At 42.0% G+C, this 24994-nt stretch overlaps 1 protein-coding gene and 1 long non-coding RNA gene across 3 annotated transcripts in view; one reads left to right on the forward strand and one right to left on the reverse strand.

The window, feature by feature from the left end:
• The first annotated feature begins 4 nt into the window (after window positions 1–4).
• Window positions 5–10915, forward strand: LOC128122509 (uncharacterized). The gene is made up of 2 exons (XR_008222452.1): window positions 5–194; window positions 7644–10915. It is a non-coding gene; the product is annotated as an uncharacterized LOC128122509 (long non-coding RNA).
• Window positions 8290–24994, reverse strand: part of Zfp62 (ZFP62 zinc finger protein) — a 40934-nt gene continuing 24229 nt past the window's right edge. For both annotated transcript variants that reach the window (XM_052758132.1, XM_052758130.1), the window contains one exon: window positions 8290–8714. In XM_052758132.1, coding sequence (XP_052614092.1) covers window positions 8689–8714 — 26 coding nt within the window. In that variant the 3' untranslated portion in view covers window positions 8290–8688. The remainder of the gene's footprint in view (window positions 8715–24994) is intronic.

The following is a 24994-nucleotide window of genomic DNA, read 5'->3' on the forward strand; positions in this document are numbered from 1 at the left end:
GCACCGCAGCCACTTCCGCCCGTCCTCCGGAAGTAGGAACCGGGCAACCGCTGGCTCCTCGCATCCCGTCCAATCGCCTGGCCCTTGCCCGCCCATCACCACCGCCGCCACGGGAGCACGGGAGGTGGGTCTGCACCCTGGAGCCAGTCTACAGTGTTCGCGAGGTGGAGGACGAGGCGTTGCAGAAGCCCCCTGTGAGGACGTCGCCGGGGACTCGGGGCGGGAGCCGTACACCGGGGGGCGGGGCGGAGGCTGAGGCCTAGAGCCGGAGCGTGCGTCACTCTGAGCGGCGCGGGAAGTAGCGCGCATGCGCCGCCGGTCTTCGGCCGGTCGCCCGAGTTGACGCTCCGACTGCCCGAGGGTTGGGGGGGGGGGGGGACTTGGGCGGGAAGTGGAGGCGGAACCTGCGCAAGCTGCACTACCTCTATCCCACCGCCGGAAGGTCGCCTAGCAACGGCCTGGTTGAAGTGGCTTCTGAGGCCAGGGGCCTTTTGAGGTCTTTTAGGCACTCTTTATGCCAAGAGCCAGTAATCGGCAAGGCCTGTTATAGCAGGCCTGTTACTGAGCTCAGTTTCCTGAGTAGCAACGCCAGAGAAAGTTTTTATTTCATTCCTCGCTATGTTCCACTGCATCGCTGAATGAGGTAGGATCTTCCTAAAAAGGATGGAGAGCGCCCCGTTACCGTTTACTGAACATGCACTGTGCTGAGCTCTTTATAACTAGTAACTGAATAGCCACAGGTCAAAACCCCAGGTATGAGCTCCTAGAGAGACGGAAGTGTAACGGGAGTTGCAGAGATGTTAGAGCCTACTCAAATCTTACAGTTGGGGGAACAGACCAAATCTATGACACTCGGTCACGTGGTCTTGCCCTAGGAAATGCCACCTGTTTTAAAAGAACCCATACTTGAGGCTGGAAATAGGGCTCAGCGGTTAAGAATGCGTGCTACTCTTACAGAGGACCTGAATTCAGTTTTCAGCACCCACATGGTGGCTTAAAATCATCTGTGACTCCATTTTCAGGGGATCGCGTACCCTCTTCTGGCCTTTGGGCCGCCAGGCATACAGACAGTGCACTTCTGTGCATTCAGACAGAACATTCACACACATAAAATAAAAATCGTTTTAAATAAACTATTCTTTGAAGCACCATACTTAAAAGTTCCAAATTGCACTGTTTATTTTCCTGGATACAAAATACCCTTTAAATCTAAGGATTCTGTTTTTTATGTTATTCCAGTTCTGCCAGCAAACAACTGTGATACTTGGAAAAGTTGCGAGAACTTTCTGTACCTCAGTTTTCTCATACCTACAATAAGAATAATGAAAGTCCTTCACTTTATTCAATTAGTGTGCGCATTAAATGAATTAATGCATAAGTGCTTCAAACTTCCTAGTCTGTGTACTAAAGGCTCAAAATGTCTGTTACCATTCTTATGATTTATTCACAAACATTTTCATGCAGTAATTTTGGTTTTTTTAAATTTTTGATACAGAGTCTCTCTGTGTAGTCCTGACTGTTCTGGAACTCACTGTGTAAAACAGGCTGTCCTCGAACTCACAGAGATCCTCCTGCCTCTGCCTCCTGAGTGCTGGGACTAAAGGTGTGTGCCACCACACCTGGCCTCCATGCTTTTAGACTATCTTTTATTTATTCTTGGATAGTTTCATACATGTATACAAAGTATCTTGATCATACCCACCCCCAGCTCTTACTGCCTATGCTTTCTGAGCACCCTTCGACATGTCCTTCTACCACCTCCATTGTCTTTCTGTTTGTCTGTCTGTTTGTAACTCACTGGGTCCAGTAATGCTGTTATGTTTGCTGATTTTGTTGGCTTGATCATGGGCAGGTGACTAAGTACACTCAAATCCAATCAGAAAGTGGTTGGTTACCCCCTTAGCCTTCATGTCACTGTTGAACCAGTGAGCATAATTATCAGACTGTGTTTCAGAAGGAAACAGTCCTAAAAAAAAGGATGTTTTGACTTCTTATGTACAGTCTCCTTTTCCTGGTTATCCTGTCTTCCTGAGGCTCCTTTTTCCATTACCTCTCTGCATGAGTAATTCCTTAGTCATTGCACCATTTTCTAAAATCAGTCCCCTTCCGCAACTCCAGGTGGTGAGGATAGAATTTTCTAGAATATTAAAGACTAAATTTTCCCCTTTCCTTTTTTCATGTTCTATGTATCTTTTTAAAAATGTTAATTTAGCCAGCATTTGCACTTCTGATGTAAGACAACAGAGAATGTGGCAAACCCAGATTTCACAAGAGCTAAGGTGTAAAGCTAGAGATTGTGTAGATGCTCTGAAAAATCTGAGTAAAATCAGAATATTGAGCAACAACGTGGGAATTCCTTGATAGGATTAAGGCTATATTAAGTGCACTTAGAAAGTGAAGCATGTTGTCTCATTTCACCATAAAAGGTTTATTTACTCTTTCATGTCTTATCCTGACTTATTTAATCCTTGAATTGTGATTTTAATTAATTTTACTTTGGACATTTCTTTCTAGTTAAATTATGTACTTCTTAAGAGTAGACATCCTATTTTCCTTAAAACCCTCATCTATATGTTTGTTCAATTTCATGAATATTTGGTAGACTCAGGTGCTGTCATCTTTTTATGTAGGCTCAAGAGATTGGGTTTCTCCTTCACCAAACTAGGACACAGAAACCTATCTTTTACCTTGCCAGGTATTCATAAGGAACAGGTGGGACCATGAATGTGGAGACCCTTTTAAAACTGGAGCTTACAAATCTGTAGTACTTGGGAGTTACCAGACAGTAATCATAAGTGCCAAGGAGCTGTGTATACTGAGCTTTCAGGGGAAGCACTTGCAGTGCCCTTCCCACATGCAAACAGAGAGAGACTTGAGCATCTGCTCCCTATTGTCTATGACCTGTCCTCTTTTCTTGGAGTTCTTAAAATACAACTGATATAATAGAGAAATCCAAGTTGTTCTTAAATGTATTTCTTTACCCATATGAGTTATGGCTTTTCCCAGGCCTGTTTAAGTGTGAATTTGCATTTGTCCATTTCTTTTTTTTTTTGTTTTTGTTTGTTTGTTTGTTTGTTTGTTTTTTGAGACAGGGTTTCTCCGTGTAGCTTTGCGCCTTTCCTGGAACTCACTTGGTAGCCCAGGCTGGCCTCGAACTCACAGAGATCTGCCTGGCTCTACCTCCCGAGTGCTGAGATTAAAGGAATGTGCCACCACTGCCTGGCGCATTTGTCCATTTCTGTGCTTCCTTAGACTGGCCCAAATAGGAGTTGCCCTAGTAATACACTATGAGTAATTGAAGCCTTGAGTCAAGAGACTGAGTTTTCCAATACTGGGTTTCTACTTGTGTGGGAGAAGGGTACAAAGAGGGAAGGTAGGAGAGGGAACCGATCAAGGAACAGCATCAGAAATAGACACATGCTTTGCCTTCAGGACATTTTAGGTCACATGAAGTGGGGAAACATTCTCAGAACTTGACAAAATAAAAATGAAAAAAGTGCTAATGTAAAGAAGTGTGTAGAGAGGTATAAAATTAATTAGACTATCTTTTGGTGTAGAGAGCCGTGCACGGCCACGCCTCAAAGATGGCACCGGTGTCCAGCTTCTGCCTTCCCGATGGCAGGTGTTCTCTGGGATAAACAACTCCTTATTTGGCTTGGGCATGGAATCTGTCTTGCTTGCGTATGTCTTACCCTATCGGCATTGTCCACGTGGCACTACGGGGTTGGTTGCCCAGTGGCTATAAAGGGCGTGGGCTGGCTTTCCCGGGAGTCAGAAGATGGCTTTCCCCGGGGTCAGAAGATTGTTCAAGGTTCCTGAATTAACTGCTTGGAGAAGAGCCTGGTGTTGCATCTTCCTTGCTGGTCGAGGCGGACGCGACAAGTGGTGGCCCGTACAGGGAACCCTTTAAGGCTCAGAACTCTTCACAGTCAGGGCATTGCACTGGTAAGTCCCCAGGTAAAGTGGGGATTCGCGACAAAAGCGGGAAAATTAAGTAGAGCTGCAACAAAAGCGGACGGGAAAATTAAAGAGTAGCGCCGCGACAAAAGTGGACGGGAAAATTAAAACGTAGAGCCGCGACAAAAGCGGACGGGAAAATTAAAGAAAGTGAAAGCAGGTGAAGGCAAAAGTGCTGCTAGTATCATGGGTGCAACTTCTTCGCACCCAATTTTTCTGGCTCTTAACGAGCTGCTCCTTTCAAAGAAATTAGAGATTAAGAAGAGTACTTTAGAAAGATTTCTAGAGGAATGTGATGTCGTGGCACCCTGGTTTGCAGTTTCCGGAAGCCTCACGGTAGCTTCCTGGGAAAAGTTGGGCCGTGATCTAGACTTCGCTGCAGAACAAGGGACGCTTAAACATGGGGTTAGACCAGTTTGGAAATTAGTGAGAGGGTGTCTCGAAGACCAGTGCTGCAGCAATGCAGTAGAGAATGGGCAGGCAGCCTTAGAAATGTTGCAGGAGGAAAGATCAGAAAAGACCATGTCTGCTAAAGCAGTGTCTACCAGAAGTAAAACAAAAAAGGGGGAAGAAAAAACAAGGTTATATCCTGACCTTTCAGACCTAGAGCGTTCCGAGTCCCCTATCTCTTCCCCTGATTCTGATGATGTAGAGTCATTATGTGAAACCTTGCAGAGCGTGAGAATAAGAAAGAAAAGGGGTAGAAATAAAGGAGAAAGAGAAAGAATTAAAGGATGTGAGTCTGAGTGTGGAGCCGCTCCCTCAGCTCCTCCACCGTATCTGGAATCTGCCTCCATGTCTAGAGTTGTCTCTATGGGGAATTCTTTTAACCCGGAGGTTTGGAGACAGGTTAGAACTGAAATGCAGCTAGGTTGCCCAGTGTTTCTCAAGGCCCAGACTCAACAGAGATAACATGAACCTTTGGATTTTAAGGTCATCAAGTCTCTAGCGGAATCTGTCCGGACGTATGGCATCACAGCCTCATATACTGTTGCTCAAGTGGAGGCTCTGCACAGATTTTGCATGACTCCATCCGATTGGATGAATCTTGCTCGAGCATGTCTCAGCGCAGGGCAGTATTTAGACTGGAAGGCATTTTTGATAGAATTTGCCAGTGAACAAGCTGCAATTAACAGAGCTGCAGGTGGAGGTCAAGCAGCTTGGGATGTAGACATGCTGCTGGGACAAGGCCGATTTGCCAATCAACAAAATGGATATCCACAGCAGGTTTATGACCAGATAAATCAACTAACAACAAGGGCATGGAAGTCCCTACCTAATAAAGGGGAAGTGAGCGGCAACCTTACTAAGATCCTTCAGGGACCTATGGAACCTTTTTCAGATTTTGTGGCCCGCATGGTCGAGGCTGCAGGCAGAATCTTTGGGGACCCAGATGCCGCGATGCCGCTTATAGAGCAGCTAGTTTATGAACAATGTACCAAAGAATGCAAGGCTGCGATCACCCCTTATAAGAACAAAGGTCTAGAAGTATGGATGAAAGTGTGCAGAGAATTAGGGGGACCTCTAACTAATGCAGGCGTTGTGGCTGCAGTTATGCAACTTAGTAACAAGAAAGGAGGGAACACTGGGGCATGTTTTCGGTGTGGAAAAATCGGTCATCTCAAACGTAGCTGCCCTCAAGGAGAAGGTAACCAAGGAATAGGGAGGAGCCAACGCCCTACACAACCTGGACTTTCTCCTAGGTGTAAAAAGGGGAAGCATTGGGCGAATGAGTGTAGGTCAGTCAAGGACATAAATGGTCAGCCTATAACAACGGGCAATCTTTCAAAAAACGGACAGCGGGGCCCTCGGCCTCAGGGCCCGCAAATATATGGGGCAGTGGAGAATCAGGAGCAAGGCGGAAACCCGGAGCAGTGGCCAACCCTCTGTCATCCGAGGAACCGCGGAGAGCCACTACAGGCTCAGCAGGGTTGGACGTCCGTGCCACCACCAGACTCGTACTGACCACAGATGGGAGCACAATTAGTGGAGTCTGATTTTAAAGTCCCTTTGAAGCTGGGCACGGTGGGTTTATTGATTGGAAGATCCTCCACCACCATAAAAGGTCTTAAAGTACACCCAGGAGTGGTTGATACTGATTATACTGGGATCATGAAAATTATGGTTGAGTCTCCAAAAGGAATTACTGCCATTTCACCAGGTGATAGGATTGCACAACTAGTTTTATTACCCAGTTTACAAGAGTCCTATCCAGCTGCTGATCGAAACAGAGGAAATAAAGGCTTCGGATCCACGGGGACAGATTTAACTTTTCTGTCCCTTGATTTAGATCAAAGACCCACCTTGCAATTAACTATTAATGGTACCAAGATAACAGGACTCCTGGACACTGGTGCAGATCGGAGCATCATTGCCCGTAAAGACTGGCCCCGTGGGTGGCCAGTGCAAGTCTCCTCTCAAACTCTACAAGGGCTAGGATATACCAATTCACCAGATATTAGTGCAGGACAATTACAGTGGCAGGATGAAGGGGGCCATTCGGGTGTTATGCAACCCTACGTCCTCGAGCTTCCAGTGTCCCTTTGGGGAAGGGATCTTATGCAATCTATGGGATTTAAATTGAGTAACGAATATTCTAAGGAGTCTCAGGAAATTATGATGAAGATGGGATGTCATCCTAGGTTTGGTTTGGGGAAGTTTCTCCAAGGCAGAAAAGATCCAGTTCAGGTGCAGAGTAGACCACCTAGGCAGGGATTGGGTTTTTCATAGGGGCCACTGAGGAAGGAATTCCTATTTCCTGGACAACAGAGGACCCAGTATGGGTACCTCAGTGGCCACTTTCCTCTGAAAAGTTATCAGCGGCAGAAGAGCTAGTAAAAGAACAGCTTGAGGCTGGACATATACGACCCTCTGTGTCCCCTTGGAATACACCTATATTTGTCATTAGAAAAAAATCTGGAAAGTGGCAATTGTTACATGACCTTAGGGCTATTAATAATCAGATGCAGGTCATGGGTCCAGTGCAGCGAGGGCTACCGCTTCTATCGGCTCTGCCAGCCTCCTGGCATATTATTGCCGTGGATATAAAGGATTATTTCTTTTTCCATTCCCTTATTTCAAGATGATAGTGCCAGATTCGCCTTTACTCTCTCTTCCATCAATCATGAGGAACCTGATAAAAGATATGAGTGTGTGGTCTTGCCTCAAAATACGTGCATGTCTCTGTGGATACTTGTTCAGGGATTATACATGCCTCACCTATGACTGGGGAGAAAGCATTGAATGTCATTTCCCACTGTCTGGAAGCCTGGGCAGCATGGGGAAAACCTCAGCAATTAAAGACTGATAATGGGCCGGCGTACACAGGACAGAAATTTAATTCCTTCTGTCAGCGCATGGATGTGCAGTTAACGCACGGTCTCCCTTATAATCCTCAAGGCCAAGGCATTGTGGAGTGTGCGCATCGGTCCCTTAAAGAAATTCTTCAAAAACAAAAAGGGGGAATAGGCCATGACCGAACCCCAAGAGAAAGACTCTCTCTGGCATTATTCACCTTAAATTTTTTGAATTTGGATGCCTCGGGAAGTTCATCAGCAGATAGGCATCATAATCCACACAGCCCTATGAAGGGCATGGTGAAGTGGAAAGATATCCTCACGGGTAGCTGGCATGGCCCCAATCCTATGCTGACATGGGCACGAGGTTCTGTTTGTGTTTTCCCACAGGACCGGCTAGACCCTATCTGGGTACCTGAACGATTGGTGCGACGGGCCCCTCAGACGGAGAGACGTGATGACACCCCAGAAGCTGATGTGCCTGATCCTGATAGCCCTGATTCTGACAATCGTGCCAGTGGGAGCAGCTGAGGATCGACTCACAAGCGGAACCTGGTCGGTGGAGTTTGATAACCTGACCCAGATCCTGCGCAATGAGATCATTGCGGTCAACTCCACCCGTGTGCACCTGGCCTCTGCTGCAGAAATGATGTCTTGGCTGCGAAATTCTATCACCTTTTTAAAGGAGAGGGCGGGATTAGGTGCCCTGGCAGGCCTACTGGTACTTGTCTCCCTGATGTGCCTGTGGTGCATTGTCCGTTTAAGGGTTTCTCAGCAGCGTAATGCAGCCATGATTATCCAAGCCTTTACAGCCATAGAGGCTGGACAGTCTCCCCAGGCCTGGCTGGCCGCATTAAAAGCTTGATCGCGCAGGATGCAAGGCTAGTGCACTGCACTTGGGTCTAGCTGTATTGCAAAACCCAAGAAGAACAAGTCTGATTGCATGTGGGTTGATACCCTAATTCCCACCTCTGCAAAAAAGGGTATCGGACGGGTCAAGTGTTCTCTGGGTGGATGACACCTGGACTAACACCAGTACAATGTCCAAGTTGTATTTTGGCAGAGATTAGACCTCTGCTCTTGCCTGCTGCTTAAAACAATAAAGGGGGAACTGTAGAGAGCCGTGCACGGCCACGCCTCAAAGATGGCACCGGCGTCCGGCTTCCGCCTTCCCGATGGCAGGTGTTCTCTGGGATAAACAACTCCTTATTTGGCTTGGGCGTGGAATCTGTCTTGCTTGCGTATGTCTTACCCTATCGGCATTGTCCACGTGGCACTACGGGGTTGGTTGCCCAGTGGCTATAAAGGGCGTGGGCTGGCTTTCCCTGGGGTCAGAAGATTGTTCAAGGTTCCTGAATTAACTGCTTGGAGAAGAGCCTGGTGTTGCATCTTCCTTGCTGGTCGAGGCGGACGCGACATCTTGGGACAAGGTTCATCACCAACAGTCTTGAAGGAAAGTACCTTAGGTTTGAGAGAAATACACCCTTTACTTCAAGTACAGCCAAACTCAAGTGGGGTAGTTGTGCTTCTTAAATTCTGAGCTGGTTCTGATTCTTAAATTCAAGAGCTTGGTTCTGATCCTAATTCCAGTGACCAATGCATCATGTACCCTGACCAGATCACTTCCCTCTGCCTCTAAAACATTTGAAATTTGGAGAAAACAATGTCAACAAACTTAAAACCTTGTAATCCTTTATCTATTTTGAAGTGCTTTTTTAAAGCCAAAATAACCATTTTTACTTGTTGAAAGTATTCAAGTGGTTAGTGTTTTAAGTAATAATATTTATTAAGCATATAGAGAAATACATCTGCTCATCTTCCCCGGACACTCTCTGATTTTTGCTAGGTATGTGATACATTATTTTCTGTCTTTACTCTGAGACAAATATGTTGTTACTATATCATCCCTCTCGGAGCAAACACTAAGCTCCTTCAGAACAATGGGAAGATGTAAGTTAAAAGTGCCTCAGCAGTCCAGTTTGAGGGGTGGGAAGACCACAGGCTTCATAAAAGTCCAGTCGACCACAGTACCTGCTACTTCACGGTGTTCTCACTGATAAGTTGGTGTGTGTCTGTGACCACCGATTTATTCCTAGGAACTATTAAAGAGCTGACTTTTTCAGATGATCTACCCTACTAAAAAAGTCAGACTATTTGAGGTCATGATTGGGCTTATTAGGCTTCCTTGCTTGCATTCTGACATGCTTTTTTGAGTGGTTGAAAAACATCTGGGATTTCAGTAGAGAACTGGGTAATATATCAATCAAATGGATCAGAGTTCCTCAGCTGCAACTGCAGGGGAATACTAGGGGCGGCCGGGGGGTGGGGAGAGCTTGCCTTTTCTGCAGTTTGTCAATATTGGGAACAGCTCAGGCAGTTCATCTCAGGGAAGAGACCAGAGACTGTTGGCCTGAGGCCCCCAAAGACTTGAGACCCAGCTCCTTTCAGCTTAGATATTCCTTCTCCTCCATTTCCTGAAGTTATCAGACTTTATTACCAACTTAAATGTCATTCTCCTTGAAACTTCACTGTGTAGTTGATACTTCTTTCTTGCCTGTATTGAAATTTACTCTAAATAGTGGTCCCTGGTCTAATCCCTTTCTGCATTCCTCAGATCCACAATACCCACAGTAATAGCCAGAGAAGGGTTGGAAAAGTGAGCAGCCCTCGGTACATAGGAGACTGGAGCAGTCATAGAAGAAACTTGGGTTCTAGTGATTCACTGTGTGGAAATCTTCCCATGAAGAGGCTATGGAATCAAAACTAAGAAAGAAGAGTAGAAAAGAGAGTTATAGAATGCTGATGATTTAACTTGGCGAGTTATAAGACAAGAAATGGGATATCTAGGAAGAGGCCAGACTTAAAGTATGAGTGAGTTTTACTCCTTCCAATAAAAAGAAAATTGCTACAGAATAGAATGCAGCCAAGAAAATGTTAGAAAATTGGTTGCACATTGAAGAAATCTGAACCAAGAGGACCAAATTTGTGGAACAATGGAAAACAGAAAAGAGGTATTCCAAGAACAAAACAACATACATCATCCCATTAAAAAGTAAGGAAATTTGAGGAGTCTATCCTGCACAGGAGGAGCTATGGCAAAGAGTGCAAGAATAGGCTTGAGTTCAAATGCTACCATACTACAAAGCTTTGTACCCATGGACAGACTCTTACCCCTCTTCCTCTGTGCCCAGGTTTCCTCACTTGCCGAATAGAAAAGTAGCCTGTGTGTAATTCTATGAAAATGAGGAGAGTTGTGATGCTGTGTTATACAAAATGAAAGCTCTAGTTAGCCATTTATTTGAAAGAAGGAAATTTTAGGATAACCTTATTAAATTCTAGGATCCCACAGATGAGCAAATTGTCATTGCAGGATATTTATTATTATTATTTGCTTTGTTTTTTTGTTTATTTTTGAGACAGGGTTTCTCTGTGTAACAGCTCTGGCTGTCCTGGAACTCACTTTGTAAACTCAATTTACTATCTACTTTTCTTTCTGGATCACTCTTAGATGGCTTTTGTGTGTTTAAATCTTGTCTTCCAATATGGTTTTAGATATAGGAACTTGTGTTTTGGTCTTGTGTGCCTCTTAACAAGGTGAAATACATAGAGCTTAGTAAATGGTTATTGGTTTGTTTGTTTTTTAATAAAGAATTATAAATTTATCTGATAGCAACAGTTTCTACATCAGCAGCTAACAATATTCAGTTTTTTGTCTTTGTTTTTAATGCCACTTTGGAAGACCTAAGTGGCCTGTAGAAGGTCCCAATAAGTTAACAAAAGGAACAATTTAGGAAAGGAGTATTTTGAGCCACTCTTGATTGCCTTCTTCAGCTGGGGTAAAGAGAAGGGTAAAGAGTGCCTGGTGCCCTGTGGTGGTTTTGCATTAAGTCAGAGACTGGAAGATGAGAGTCTAATGTTCACCTCAACACATACCTACCATGAAGTGCAAATTTCAGTTCCACTTCTATAAAATGAAGATCTTAAGAAAGGAGCTACCTTACATTGCTGTTGAGAACATCATAGAAAATGCAAGTGCAAAGTAGCATAGATATGAGTTCTGGCCATAATATCTTTTTTTGCATGAGATAAATCACACTGTCTCAATATGAAAGTGTATACATTTGGACATCAGCCTTTAGGGTGACAGAGCCTGGAAGTATTTGTAGGTCCCCTAGTGCCATTGTGTTGCATCATGTTAAATGCACTGCTTGTTGGAGCTTCATTTCTAGGATCCAGATCTATCACATAATGCTAAGGCAAGGTAAAGAGTGCTGATTTCAGGGTGCTCCTAACTCCTGGACTTCCTGTGGCAACTCAAAGTGAGATCTAGTTTTAGTAGGAGGTCAGTCTTACTGATCATTCCATCTTCCAGTCTACTGCATTGGACATTGAGGGTGGTTATCTTCCAAAATCTTTCTACTAGTTTGATTTCATGACATAAATAGCTCCTGGTTTTTTTTTTTCTCCACTGCTTCAAAAACATTTTTTTATCTTTGTAAGTACACATAAATTTTACCATCTTAGCCTTTTAAAATGCAGTTAAATAGTCCAAGTGCATTCATATTTCTATGTAACTAATCTTCAGAACTTATTTCATCCTCCAAAACTAAAATTATGTGCCCACTAAGCAGTAACTCCCCATTTCCCTTTACTGATAGACCCTAGCGAACAGCTGCCATTCACTTTATGTCCATGGAAATGACTGCTCTATGCACCTCATTTTAGTGAGATGATATGTTCGTGACTTTGAATTATCATATGTATGTTGAAGACCTCACATCTTTATCCTCTGCCCAGATGTCCCTACTGAAATCCAGGCTCACTGGAAGGCCTTCTGGCTACTCTTTCCAGTGTATCTCCCTAAAAAAAGAAACTCTCCCTGCCAAAACCTCCTTTGTCCTTATCTGATATGTTCCTTTTCAGATATGTTCCATATCTGAGCAAAGCTCATCTGTAGAGGCTCTCCAGGAGAGGAGAAGGATTGCTATATCCTACAGGGAGACCATCTTCCATCACACCAGATATACCTTGACTTTCCCGAAGAATCAGGATACGTTTCTCTGCTGAAGTAGTTCCAGGTCTGACTCTCCCGAGAAGTCAGAAAAATTTCCCTTCCAGAGTTGGGCTGCTGCTTTGCAGTTCCAGCTGTCAGAGCTGTGCTAAATAGCTCCAGGTGTCCGGGACACCTTCAGGGCAGAACTGTTGTTCTGAGCAGCTCAAGGTGTCCGGGATACCTCGCCCTCCAGGGCTGAACTGTCTCTTTGCAGTTCAGCCATCAGAGCTGTCCTAAGCAGCTCAAGGTGTTGCCTGACCCCTCACCCAGGTAGTCAGGACACTTTTCCCAGAGTTGCAAAACTCATGTTTCTGTACCAAAATCCGGGACCAAACCCAGAGTGGTTGCAACCAATTTACTTACATTTTTGGTGCTGAAACCTGGGACACCAAACCCACAGAGTTGCAAAACTCACATTTTGCAACCAGTTTATTTACACAGAGACTAAGGGACTATTGCTTTTCTGTCTCCCTAGTATCATTTTACTGTGTATTTTATAATTTTACCATTTCTTCCTAGGGGATTACTTTCTTCACACTTATTCCTAGTTCTTTAAGTGGCCTTCTAACTTAGACTTGTATTATGTAAGTAATCCATAGTTCTCAGCCTTTCAGAAAATCCTGAACGACTTTGCACACATTAATTTCTAATTCACAGGATTCCTACAACTGTTATGATTGCTCTTCTAGCCCATCCTTATTCCTTTCTAATACCTGATAATGTGCAGAACCACTCTCTACCAAGGACTCCCAGTGGCCACAGTAGGCTGAGACTCAGGCAAGTGACCGTCATTATCCTTTGTCCTTCCCCTCTTTCCACCCCACCTCCATTCTCTGGGGATTCTTACTCTTGGTGCAGAACCAGGTTGGTCCTAGTTCTTTCCCAGTACTCCTTTCAGCCTTCCCAGCTAGTCTAACTCCGTTCATTTGTGACACCTGCTGACCCACAGAAACACTCTGCCAGGGACCCCACAGCCACCACACTTAGGATCCAGAGTGGACAGCAGCAGCAAAAACAGAATACCCACCCATCAAAGAGGAGACCAGATACCTATGCAAAGAAACACATCAATCATCCTAACTCCAGATGCCTAGAGCCAAGACAGTAAACCTCCTCTAGAAGCTAGCAACCTTATTGTAGTAGGTCCTGAAGAAAGCAGATTAGCTGAAGCACAGGACTTCAGCATAGTTATGAATATGCTTGAGGACCATGAAGAGGATATGATTAAATGTTTTAATGAAGGCTGTGAAACAAAAGAGTTGAATGAAATGGTGAAAAAATTTCAAGACAGGAAAGTAGAATTTAAGAGAGAAATAAAAATCACTAAAGAAAACCCACACCAAAGTTAAACTGAAAGTAAGTACTCAAGATGTCAAACAAACCTTAGAGTTAAGCTTCAACAACAAATTAAGAAATGGAAGAGAGAATTTCAGGTCTTGGCAAGAAGTTAGAGGAAATGGAAGTTAAGTTAAAGAAAATGTTAATCTTAAAAGCAGATAAGATGTTAGAAGACATGGAAAGTCAATTAAAGAAAATACTAAATTTATGAATGAATCCAGGCACAAAGCAACTCTGATTAAGAGATGAGGAAACTACTTCATCAGAGTCCCATAGCTAGGACTTACTCGGTCTGCTTCAAGACCCTCTGTATGACTGATAACCAGAATGCTGCTTTTCACAATTATATATCGAACTGCAGACTGATAGATGGGCCTTGGAAAACTGGCCTAGCCTGTAGGGTCAGAAATCCCCCCAAACAAACAAACAAAAACATATTTCATCATTCCTTGCATAAGTTTTCAAAAAAATGCCACATGGTAACACTGCTGGTTAGTTCTTTGTCAACTTGACACAACCTAGGGTCATCTGGGAAAAAGAAACCTCAATTCTCAATTGAGAGAATGTCCCCATCATGCTGGCTTATAGACAAACCTGTAGGCATTTTCTTGATTGGTGATTGATGTGGGAGGACCCAGCCCACTGGGGATGGTACCACCTCCAAACAGGTGGTTTTGGGGTTGTATTAGCAGACTGAGCAAGTCAGTAAGTTATATTTCTTCATGGCTTCTGTTTCAGTTCCTGCCTGGATAAGCTGAAATAAACCTTTTTCTCTCCAAGTTTCTTTTGGTCATGCTGTTTATCACGGCAATAAAAAGAAAACTACAATTCAATCTGGGCATGGTGGCCCACACCTTTAAACCCAACACTCAGGAGGCGGAGGCAGGTGGGTCTCTGTGAGTTTGAGGCCAGTCTAGTCGACAGAATGGATTCCAGGACAACCAGAGCTACACAGAGAAACACTGTCTCCAAAAAACTAGAGCAGTGAGTGTCTAGAGTAGAATTAAGTTACAAAGTGCAGGAGAAGGGCCAGCAGGGAAGGCTGGGAGAAGAAAATGGTCCTGATTCCTAGATAAACATGATGCTCATTACCAACTTCCATCTTATCTCTTGAGATGATAGACCTTTGGCAAGGTTGTCATTACACCTGCCAAGGTTGGATCTGCAGTAGCAGATCAGGATCACAGAAAGCATAGTAGCCCTGGCTTTCCCTAGTCATTTGTCAGAAACAGTAACTGTTGATGTTCTGAGTTACACGGGATGGTCAAACGAAGGGTGCTCCAGGATGTGACTCAGGCTCTGTGGCAGCAGAGAGGAAATCTTGATGAGCTGAACCTTGAACTGCTATGCAGGAGCATATCTATTGATTGTTACACAAAAGTTGTTTTTTGGGGTAAAACAAGTTCCTCATACCAAAGCCCCTAATCTAATCTGTTTTGAGAAAGAAAACATCACACCCCTGCAACTTTACTCCTTATTATGCAGTATTTGCAGTATTCAAAATGCAAGACATTTAAGTGTGCCAGGACCATCTTGTGACCAAAGTCAGTCAAGGCTGTAAGCTTCTTCAGAAAAACAACTATAGATAACAGAAAACAATCACTATTTCCTACAATGATTTCTTCAAGGTCAAAGCACTAGAAAACAACCATTCTAATGTTTGCCCTAGATACAATGATTCTACTAGAATTCCACTACAAGTAACACTGTTCACAAGTCCCGGTGCATTAACATTCCTTGACCTTTCAGCCATGCTGTCTATGAAGCCATGGAGAGCTTGGTAGGGGACTTCATTGTAATCCCCCTCCCACACCTTTTTTCCCTTCTCCTCACTTGATTTCATAAGATTGTACCACTCACAGTGTATTAGCATATAAACTATCTGTTCCAGTCTCTATTTCTAGGCAAATGCACTTTTCCATGGAAACATGGCAGTTACTTCCCCAACCAAATCTTAATCATTACATATTCCTTGTGGAAGATTCCAATTTATTGGCTTCCTTGCATGGTGCCTATGAAGTGTTCTTAGAAAAACTATTAAGCCCCAATCTAATCAAACTTTAGACTTCATTTGAAAGGTGATACTACTTAAAACATATATAACACTGGAAAGCAATAGATAAGCCAAGAATATGCAGCCTCCTTCCAGTGAGCTATCCAGATTCTTCATGTCTGTGCCATATGTCAAAACCATATAGAAGGAAATGTGGGGGAGATTTTCCAGATTAACCTCCAGATGGAACCCTCAAACCTTGGTTGCATCATAGATTAAAGTTCCATAAAAATCTTCAGAAGACAATTAGAAAGTTTAAAAAATGACTTAGGGGGACTGGTGAGATGACTCAGAAGGTAGGGGAGCATGCCACCATGCCTGACAACCTAAGTTGGGTTCTTGGAACCTACACAGTGGGAAGAAAGAAGCGACTTCCTCAGTTTGCCCTTTAACATGCTCACATGCACTATGACATAAGTGCCATGCACATACACATAAATTTAGTTTTTAATGACTCCTATATTAGTTGTGGTGACTAATAGGATAATTGCTAAATTCCTTTAATGTAGTAGTGGTATTCTACAAAAGATTGTTTTTATTAGGTGGTTCATATTGAAGTGTTTTAGCAATCATTGTGCTGTATCTAATATATGTTTTAAAAATATATCAAAGTGTTTGTGGAAAAGAGAGAATTCAAATTTTGTAAAATGTTGGCACATATGAATGTAAGTTGAAGGCATTTATAGTTCCAGTCTGTTGATACCTAATTGTTCGATACTTTTCATAAAGTATTAAGGGAAAACTGGGTCAAAGTTAGACTCTATCCCTATTTGAAGAAATGTGTTAATCATCTTACTTTCTTCAGCCAGTTTCATGTTAGCAGCCAATATGTGATGAGAGGCTAATTCATACACCTCAAAGTAGATATTCACACCCAAGTTGCTATGCTCTTAAGAGCTTTCTACCTTTCCAGTCTCTAGCAATTAACCAGGTAGGGAAAAAAAAATCAATGTCATTTCTACATATCCAAATTCTTGTTGGCAGAATAATCAGCAAGTAGTCCGGAGAGCTGCTTCCCATAAAAAGCTGCATTCAGTTTGCAGAAGTTGGAGGCAGTGAAACGCTCCAGAGAAATTATCCTTTAGAGGTAGATTTCAATTGATGGTACAGGCCTCTTAGTGACATGAATTACGTAATATTTTTAAATGCACTTATTTCAGGCTTCTGATGTTAGCACATTTTTACTCAATGTGAAAACTTCCCCCAACCTGGTTTAATGTTTTGTTTTGACCCAGTTTTCCATCATTTACCTGGCCTTGATTCCCAAGGTGCCTCCAGGCAAATGTGCTCCTGCTTTGTCACTGGACATTTGACTGACCAATCTATCCTTTCTCCATTACATGTGGAAAGCATGCTTACATTAGTTATGCAACCAATCTGGCCACCTATTCTTTGAACTCCTAAAGGATCTTCTCCAAGTAATTGTTTCTTCTTTGTCCTGGGAGCAGCTTCTCTCATGTCTGTAAAGCACTTATAGTTCACAAATGTTCATTCTTCCTATGTGTAATAGTAAAAGTAACCTTGCAATCAAGGGCTAAGCTCTTGGAAAACAGCACCCAAATCTCAATAGCTTATAAAGAAAATTGATAGTTTTCCCATGCTATCAGATGCAGCACTGCTTCAGGCTATGGACCAACTTAGAGTTGTGTCATTTATTTCTCTGATTCTTTTCACCAATGGCTACCCAACAGAGACTCAACTCATGAAGGATGGCAGCAGTGCCAATGGCAAACAGAAACAAAATCCTTGAATCACCTCAAGGTCTCAGCCCAAAACTGACACACTATCATTTCTACTCACACTCCATTGGCTAGAGCCCAACCTTAGTGAGGTGAGGGCATATGATCCATCTTGGTGAATCTTGTAAAGAGCAAGGAGAGAAAGAACTGTAGGCAAATATACCTTAGTTTCCCTTGAGCTTGGTATATATTTGTAACTAAGGTCTGGCTAAAAGAGTATGAAAAAATGTGATATACCACTTCTTGCCCTTACTGGTCTAAGAACTGGCTTTCCCCTGCATGCCAGCTGGGAATGCAATAGAACTACAGATACTGGTGGAATGGCTATCCTGTCAACCTTACCTCTGGTCTGTTACAAGTATCTTATTCATACTTACAGAGTTTGGCATTTCAGTTATAGTGCCTTAGAACCATCACTAGTGTATAATTCATTCATTCAGCAACTATTCACTAGAGGTCTTCTTGTGCCATGGATCATGCTTGACCTTGGAGAAATGACAATGAGCAAGACCATACTTGGCTGTTTTGTATCTTGAATGATACAAATCTTGGCATGAATAAATTGTATAGAACTAAATCTATAGTAATGCAAGAAAAACTGGACAAACAATATATAAGATCTTTGGGCCATAACAACTAACTTCCTAGTTATGACAATATTCTATAATTTTACAAGATGTTACTGAAGAGAAATAGGTGAAAGGTCCACAGGATCTCTGTAGTCTCACATCTACCTGCATGTGAATCTATATAAGCTCAGGCGAAAAACAAAAGCTCCCAAGTCCTTGGTTTCATGCTTATGACCTAATTACAAGACTAAGTTACAAGACTAAAAAATCAGAAAGGTCAGTGATTATAACATGGACTGGTAACAACAACTTCACCCATCCAAATAACAGCAATGCCCTGATATAGCAGTGTGACTGTTGAAATGAGTTAAGCAGAGAGATTGGAGGCAAGAATGCTTAGCCCAAACCATGAAGCAAGAGTGGTACAGGGTACTTTTCTCTTTTTATATAAACATCCACATAATTTACCACTCAGCCAGAGATACTTGAAAATAATCACACTGGAACAGTTGTATAATGAATTATGTTGGTCACTGTACCTTTAATTCATTGATAGCAACCTAGCCTCTTCTGACTAGTAGTATGGAGGTCAGTGGATGTTTTATAAGCCAAGGTAGGATATACAAATGTGGGTAACAAATAAATCCCAAACCTCGGTGACTTAAATGTACCCAAATGCTTATTTCTTGCTCATGAAAAAGATATGGTGTTTGTGTTCCCCTTCTGTCTTCTGTTCAACTCATTTTGATTACAACCCCCTGGGTTGTCAGACACTAGAAAACTGAAAGGGTACATGATTTTATGGGCCAATCCACTGGCTTCAACAAGGTAGGTCTTTATCTTGTTCCTCAGGTAATAGTTCACAGGTGAGCAGGTGGGTGGTCGAGAGCAGCAGTTGAAGTGCCTCATGAGGCCATCTGGGCACCAGTGTTGGCTTTTCCTTGGCAGTCTGTGGCATTCACAACTAGTGAGACCTATTTTTGATTTCTGATCCCCAGAACACTACGATACTAAATTGATGTTTTAAGTCACAGACCTGTAGCAATTTGTTACAGCCACCAACTAGGATTATCAAACTCTATGTGAATAGACCTTATATTTTCATGAGAATATAAACTAAGCTAAGGGGCAGACTGCCTTGGAAAGAGTTTAGTGTTTGACACAGGCCCACTGGGGCAGAATAGTGAAGCAAGGATGAGATGTAAACATGCAGACTGTCTTTCCAGAGGCAGTGACTAGGGGCAAGTGTAACCATTGATTTCCTACACAGTAAGTATTGAAGGACCCAATGAGAAGGCTAGTTAAATAAGCTACACTGTGACTAGAATACCAATGAGTTACTAGGAAGCCCTCAGGAAGAACGCAAAAAGATGTGTATTTTCACAAGAACGTGAGTCACTATATAAATGCAAATGTGGTAATGTCATGTATGCTAAGATTCCTTTTGTTAGAAAATCAAAACCATATGTTTGGAGAGGAAAGTGCCCATTTGGTGCTGAGTAGCAGTTAAGAACAGTGCCAAGCTGCTGGTGGGACTCCCCCACATGTTGCCCTAGTGACGCTATGGCTGTTTCAGGAACTAAGAGAGGTTGTTGTTTGAACAAATTCCTAGAAGTATAAATGGGTAGATTATTAATTTATCTCCTTCCAAAAGTTGTATAATACTTAAGTTTAAAGTGACTGTATTCCAACAATAAAGGAATGTTCCAGTCTGATTGGCTCTTACCTTCTTAGGGATCTCAGACAATAGAGCAGAGCTTTATTGTGGTGTGCTGAATCTGTTTCTTCTCTGCCATAGCCACTATCTTTTGTTAAACCTTTCAATCCCTGGCTAATCAGCAAAGAACTTGTGCTAACCTTGCAATCTGCATAGCCTACCTACACTATTATAGTTGTGGGACTAGCTAAAGGAACACTATCAGGAAGGTAAGAGAGGTGAGCTACAAGTCCCCAAAAGGCCCCATAGTAAGTGCCATGAAGCTGCTCAGTCATTGAGGCCTTGTTCTTTGAAAAAATTCAGGCATGGTATTTGGCCACTGTCCTCTGCTCCTGACTGAGGAGACACAATAGAGATGGAGTTAGTGATGAACTCAAGGCACATCCTAGTTTCTCCTAAACAAATCAGCCATAATGGGACAGTCAACTTCAGGTTATGTTGAAGATTTGTGGGGACATGAAAGACTCAGAACATGCCCTTCCAAAGGTGCACTAGTGTTACCCAGTGTATTGGTCTGTTTTCTGTTGTGACAACAAGGTATTTGATGCTGTGAACAAGGTATTTGATGCTGTGTACATTATAATGCAGAAGGTTTTTGGATGACAGCTGAATGGTTCTAAATAGCATTGTGCCAGAGTCCTACTGAGAATTACCTGGCTTGTCAGAGACTCTGAAGGGGAATCAGCCATGTACAGAAGGAATAAAATGCTTTAGAAATGTAAGGTTGGAACTGGCTTTCTAACAATGTAATGTTTTAAGAGCTTACTAGCTTCAGGAGACCAGCATTAGGGGTGATGGCCCTTACAACTTAACTCATTACTACTAGACTCTATCTCTTCAAGTTCCAGCCACCACAACATCACCACTCTGGGAATGGAGGTTCCAGAACATGGAAAAAAATTTTTTGGGGGGTGGCTCTCAAGTTATATCCAAGCCATAACAGCTAGTTCCCACAGGGAAACAAACAAACTTGGTTCTAGATGTGGGAGGAGGTGAGAGTGGAGCTCAATAAAGTTGCAACTTTTCCCATAAAAGTAGTTTTTTTTTTTAAGTACTTTTTAGTAGGAGGGAAGTGGTAAAATTACAGGAAGAAAGGAAAAAATTAGTCAGTGTTGCTATTACAGTATTTCTATTATAATAACAGGCTTGGCTTCATCTTTGATTTAAAATAAGCAGTCTCCTGATAAAGCAGGAATGTAGGACACCCTATTCCTTGGCTTTGTTTTTGTTTTAATGGCATATTCAGAGAACAAGACCTAGGAAAAAACTCCAGAAGTTATTTAAGCAATTTAGAAAATAGAAATGAAAGATACTTTTTTAAAAATCAAGGTCTCACTATGTATGCCCTGGCCATTCTGGAACTGACCATATGGACCAGACTGGCCTTTAAACTCACAGAGATCCATCTGCTTCTGCCTCTGGGTGCTGGAATTAAAAACATGTGCCACCATGCCTGGATAAGATACTGAATTTAAATGACCTTAAGATATTACAACTATCAGTAGGTAGCAAATCTCTTCTATCTCAGATATTACTTTATAAAGAGCAGAAGATAAAATTTCTCTGTAAGAGGCAAACAGAAACAAAATGGAGAGAATGGCAATGACACGCCCCCCCCAAACCCAACCTTACTAAGGCCAACAGACTTTGAGCAGGGTAATTTTGTTCAGTTGAATTCATTTTAGAATCTTGATTTTAGAACAAAATTTATTAGCTCTTGAGCCAAGTTCCTTATTCCTGAAAAATAATAAACTATCAAGAAGGGATGTGAGCTGTTAAAGAATTCTGTAGGAAATGTAAGGCTCAAGGTCACAGGCTTCCAGAGTGTAGCCTATCAGATTTCAACAAGGAAAAAAAAATTGTTTTGGTTTTTGTTTTTTTTGAGACAGGGTTTCTCTGTGTAGCTCTGGCCATCCTGGAACTTGCTCTGTAGACCAGGCATCCTCAAACTTGGAGATCTACTTGCTTTTGCCTCCCAACTGCTGGGATTAAAGGTGTGTGCCACTACTGCCCAAAAAAGCCACTATTAAGTACCTGGACAGAGGAAATCTAATGGTGTGCATCAGTGACTACCCAAAAATCAGCATCAGAGAAAGCAAAGTAACAAATGTTAAGTGACAAGGCAGAACTGAGAAAAGGTACCAAGCCATGTGGCTAAACATAGATAAGAATTATGGGTTAATTTATGTGTAAGAGCTAGTCAGTAATAAGCCTGAGCTAATGGCCAAGCAGTTATAATTAATATAAACCTCTGTGTGTTTACTTGGGTCCAAGTGGCTGCAGGACCAGGTGGGACACAGGAAAACTTCCAACTACATTTGACATACCAACATGGGGCTCTCGAATTTCCATGTGGCCTAAAAGAGTTTTCAAAAGGCTTTTAAAAACACAATGGAGCCAAAAAAAAAAAAAAATAGCTTTCTACTTCATGTCTCATGCAGGTTGAGATATAGAGATACCAAGGTACAGAGATGCTTTGGCATGTGAGCTTGAGCTACAATATGGCAGGTTCACAGGATACAAGCTTGAGTGCAGCATGGCAGATTCCTGCCACTGTACACAGTGGTATCTGCAAGCCACACAGCACGGTACATGGTGGATTTAGCTTTTGCTAGTACGGACCAAAAAAAAAAAAAAAAAAAAAAAGGCTTCTGGGCTACATGCTGCTTTGATAGAGGCATAGACCCACTGCTTCACAGAGTCAGTGATGAGCATGGTTCCCCCAGAGCTGACAGTAAACGTAGTTTTACCATGTTGGAAAGCTGAGGTGGGTGGAGCCAGCCATTTCAGTCCTAGTCATGCTACAGTTTAAAGCAATAGATTCACAATAAGACAGATTCAGGTGGAATAAACCCTAAACAGTTTACAGTGTGCATAAAAATGTACATAGGCTTAGAAGAGAGAGGAAAAGGAATATAAAGTTATATAAAGAAATAGTTTTAAAAAATAAAGTCTTTAAAGAGACAGTAAAAGTAATATAAAAAATAAGCCACATAAAGATGGAAATCACACACAGAGTCTGGATTACATTGTCTTTGGGATTTTTAACTGCAGAGAAATTTGATTGTAAAAGCTGCTGAGTTAAATTAATGTTTATTTTAAAGGTATCTTGATTTCAATGTCTAAGGACATTTTTTGTTGCTTTGGAAAAGAGGTTCTGCTTTTGTTTCCACAGAAGATGAGAACCTGTGGATTGCTTCCAAGCTAATATGGTTTGATCAAGGAAGACTCCCTGAGAGGTCTCCAGATGATCCAACATCCAGAACATCTTCAAGGCAACTGGCTTAGAGAATACAGTGTCACAGACTACTCCAGCCAGGACTTGACCATAATTCTTAATTTTCTCAGGATCCTCATAAGACTACCACCACCCACAGTCAGCAGGAAGTAGTCTAGAACACTATGCCCACATTTCCAAAAAAAAAATGGATTATGGATATTTGTCTTTGTTTAGAGATTGGTTACAAATTGTTATTGGTCATAGTCAACATCTTTCTAAAGAAAAAAAGGGGGATAGGATATAGCTATGATAGGATAAAAGGGTAGATTATTAAATCTACTTTTAAAGAGCAACAACTTGTGTAAAATGTTTTAAATTGCTATAGATTTTAGTTTATTGCAAATTTAAAGTTAATTTTTGTTATACTGTATGTATATTTCTACTTGTTTAAGGTATTATGTTTATATAGCTTATTTAAAATTATAATGTATAACTAAGAAATACAGATTAATAGTCTCCATGATAATCAAACTTATAGTCATGCTAGTTAAGTTTTCTAGGTATAATGTTTCCATTAGGTAGATAATCTTCAAACACTTCAAAGACCTACAGAATATGGCATTTAAAATGTTTTAAGAACTTTGACTTTCTGGACATTGAGACATGACTTCTCCTGGCAGCAGCAATCTACTTCAGAGAAGATAATGGGCATTGATGAAAGTCATTATGGAGTTGCTTTCTTTGTGGCAAAAGTTAGCCACTGGGCAAAAAAGTGCCCATGTGTCAACTGCTTGCTAACATGTTGTATAAATTGGACATGCAAGACCCATAGGAAAATGACCACTGAATTTGCCAAAACAAGGTGAAATGGTCCTTCAGATTCCTGCTTCACAGAGGAGACTGCCAGACATTCTACAGGACACAGGAAGAAGTGACTGAGAGACTCTAGGCCTGTAGGCTGAAGAATGGATGCCCCAACATTGCAGAGGAACTTTGGGTGACTGTCCAGGCAGCCAGCTGTCTTTGTCATTTTCAGAATTTTGTAAGTTGCTTACAAAGCACTTCCTGTTTACTTATGTAATATTATATCCTTCTGGGGCCTTTGATGTAGTTGAAGACTAAATAGTTACAATTTTCCTTGGTTATGATAAAAGATAAGTTAGATATGAAACCTTAGACTCACAAATATAGGATAAATAGAAAATTTTCTTTGAATTTACCAAGTATAGACTAGATATTGTAACTGTAATTCTTGAATAATAACTGTTTTGTTATATATAATTTTACTATGTTAAGGTTAAAACCTTTTTGACTAGACAGAAAAGCAGAAATGCTGTGGGATAATACCTTTGTTCACTGGTTTAATAAAATGCTGATTCACCAGTAGCCAGGCAGGATGTATAGGTAGGGTAAGCAGATGAGAATTCTGGGAAGAGGAAGAGCTGAGTCAGGAGTTGCCAGCCAGACACAGAGATAGTAACATGACAAGGCAGAACTGAAAAAAGGTACCAAGCCACATGGATAAACATAAATAAGAATTATGAGTTAATTAAAATGTAAGAGCTAGTCAGGAAGAAGCCTGAGCTGATGGCCAAACAGTTAAAATTAACATAAGCTTCTGAGTGATGATTTTATAAGCAGCTGAGGGACCACACGGTGGGGAGGGACACATGAAAACTTTCAACTACAGTTAGGGGCTGAGAAGATGGCTCAATCAGTAAAGTACTTGCCTTGCAAGCCCGTTCCCTGCCAATGCCAGGAATGGTGGTATGTGCTTGTAATCCCAGTGCTGAGCAGGCAGCCAGGCAGATCCCTAGTAGTTGCTGACCAACTAGTCTACTTACTTGATGTGTTTCAAGCCAATGGAAAACCTTGTCTCAATAGAAGATGGATTGCATCTAAGAATGCTATGCAACAGAATTCTTACTATGAATTTGCAATTGAAACAAAAATTCATAACTAAATGCTTAATATATGTATTTAGTGGCAGATCACATAGCTGAAGAGAAACCAGTGGACCAGAAGACAAATTAAATCCAGAATGAAACTTGG

The sequence above is a fragment of the Peromyscus californicus genome, unplaced genomic scaffold (genome assembly GCF_007827085.1).
Source record: "Peromyscus californicus insignis strain IS unplaced genomic scaffold, ASM782708v3 Scaffold_3__1_contigs__length_106647218, whole genome shotgun sequence".
Lineage (NCBI taxonomy): Eukaryota > Metazoa > Chordata > Mammalia > Rodentia > Cricetidae > Peromyscus > Peromyscus californicus.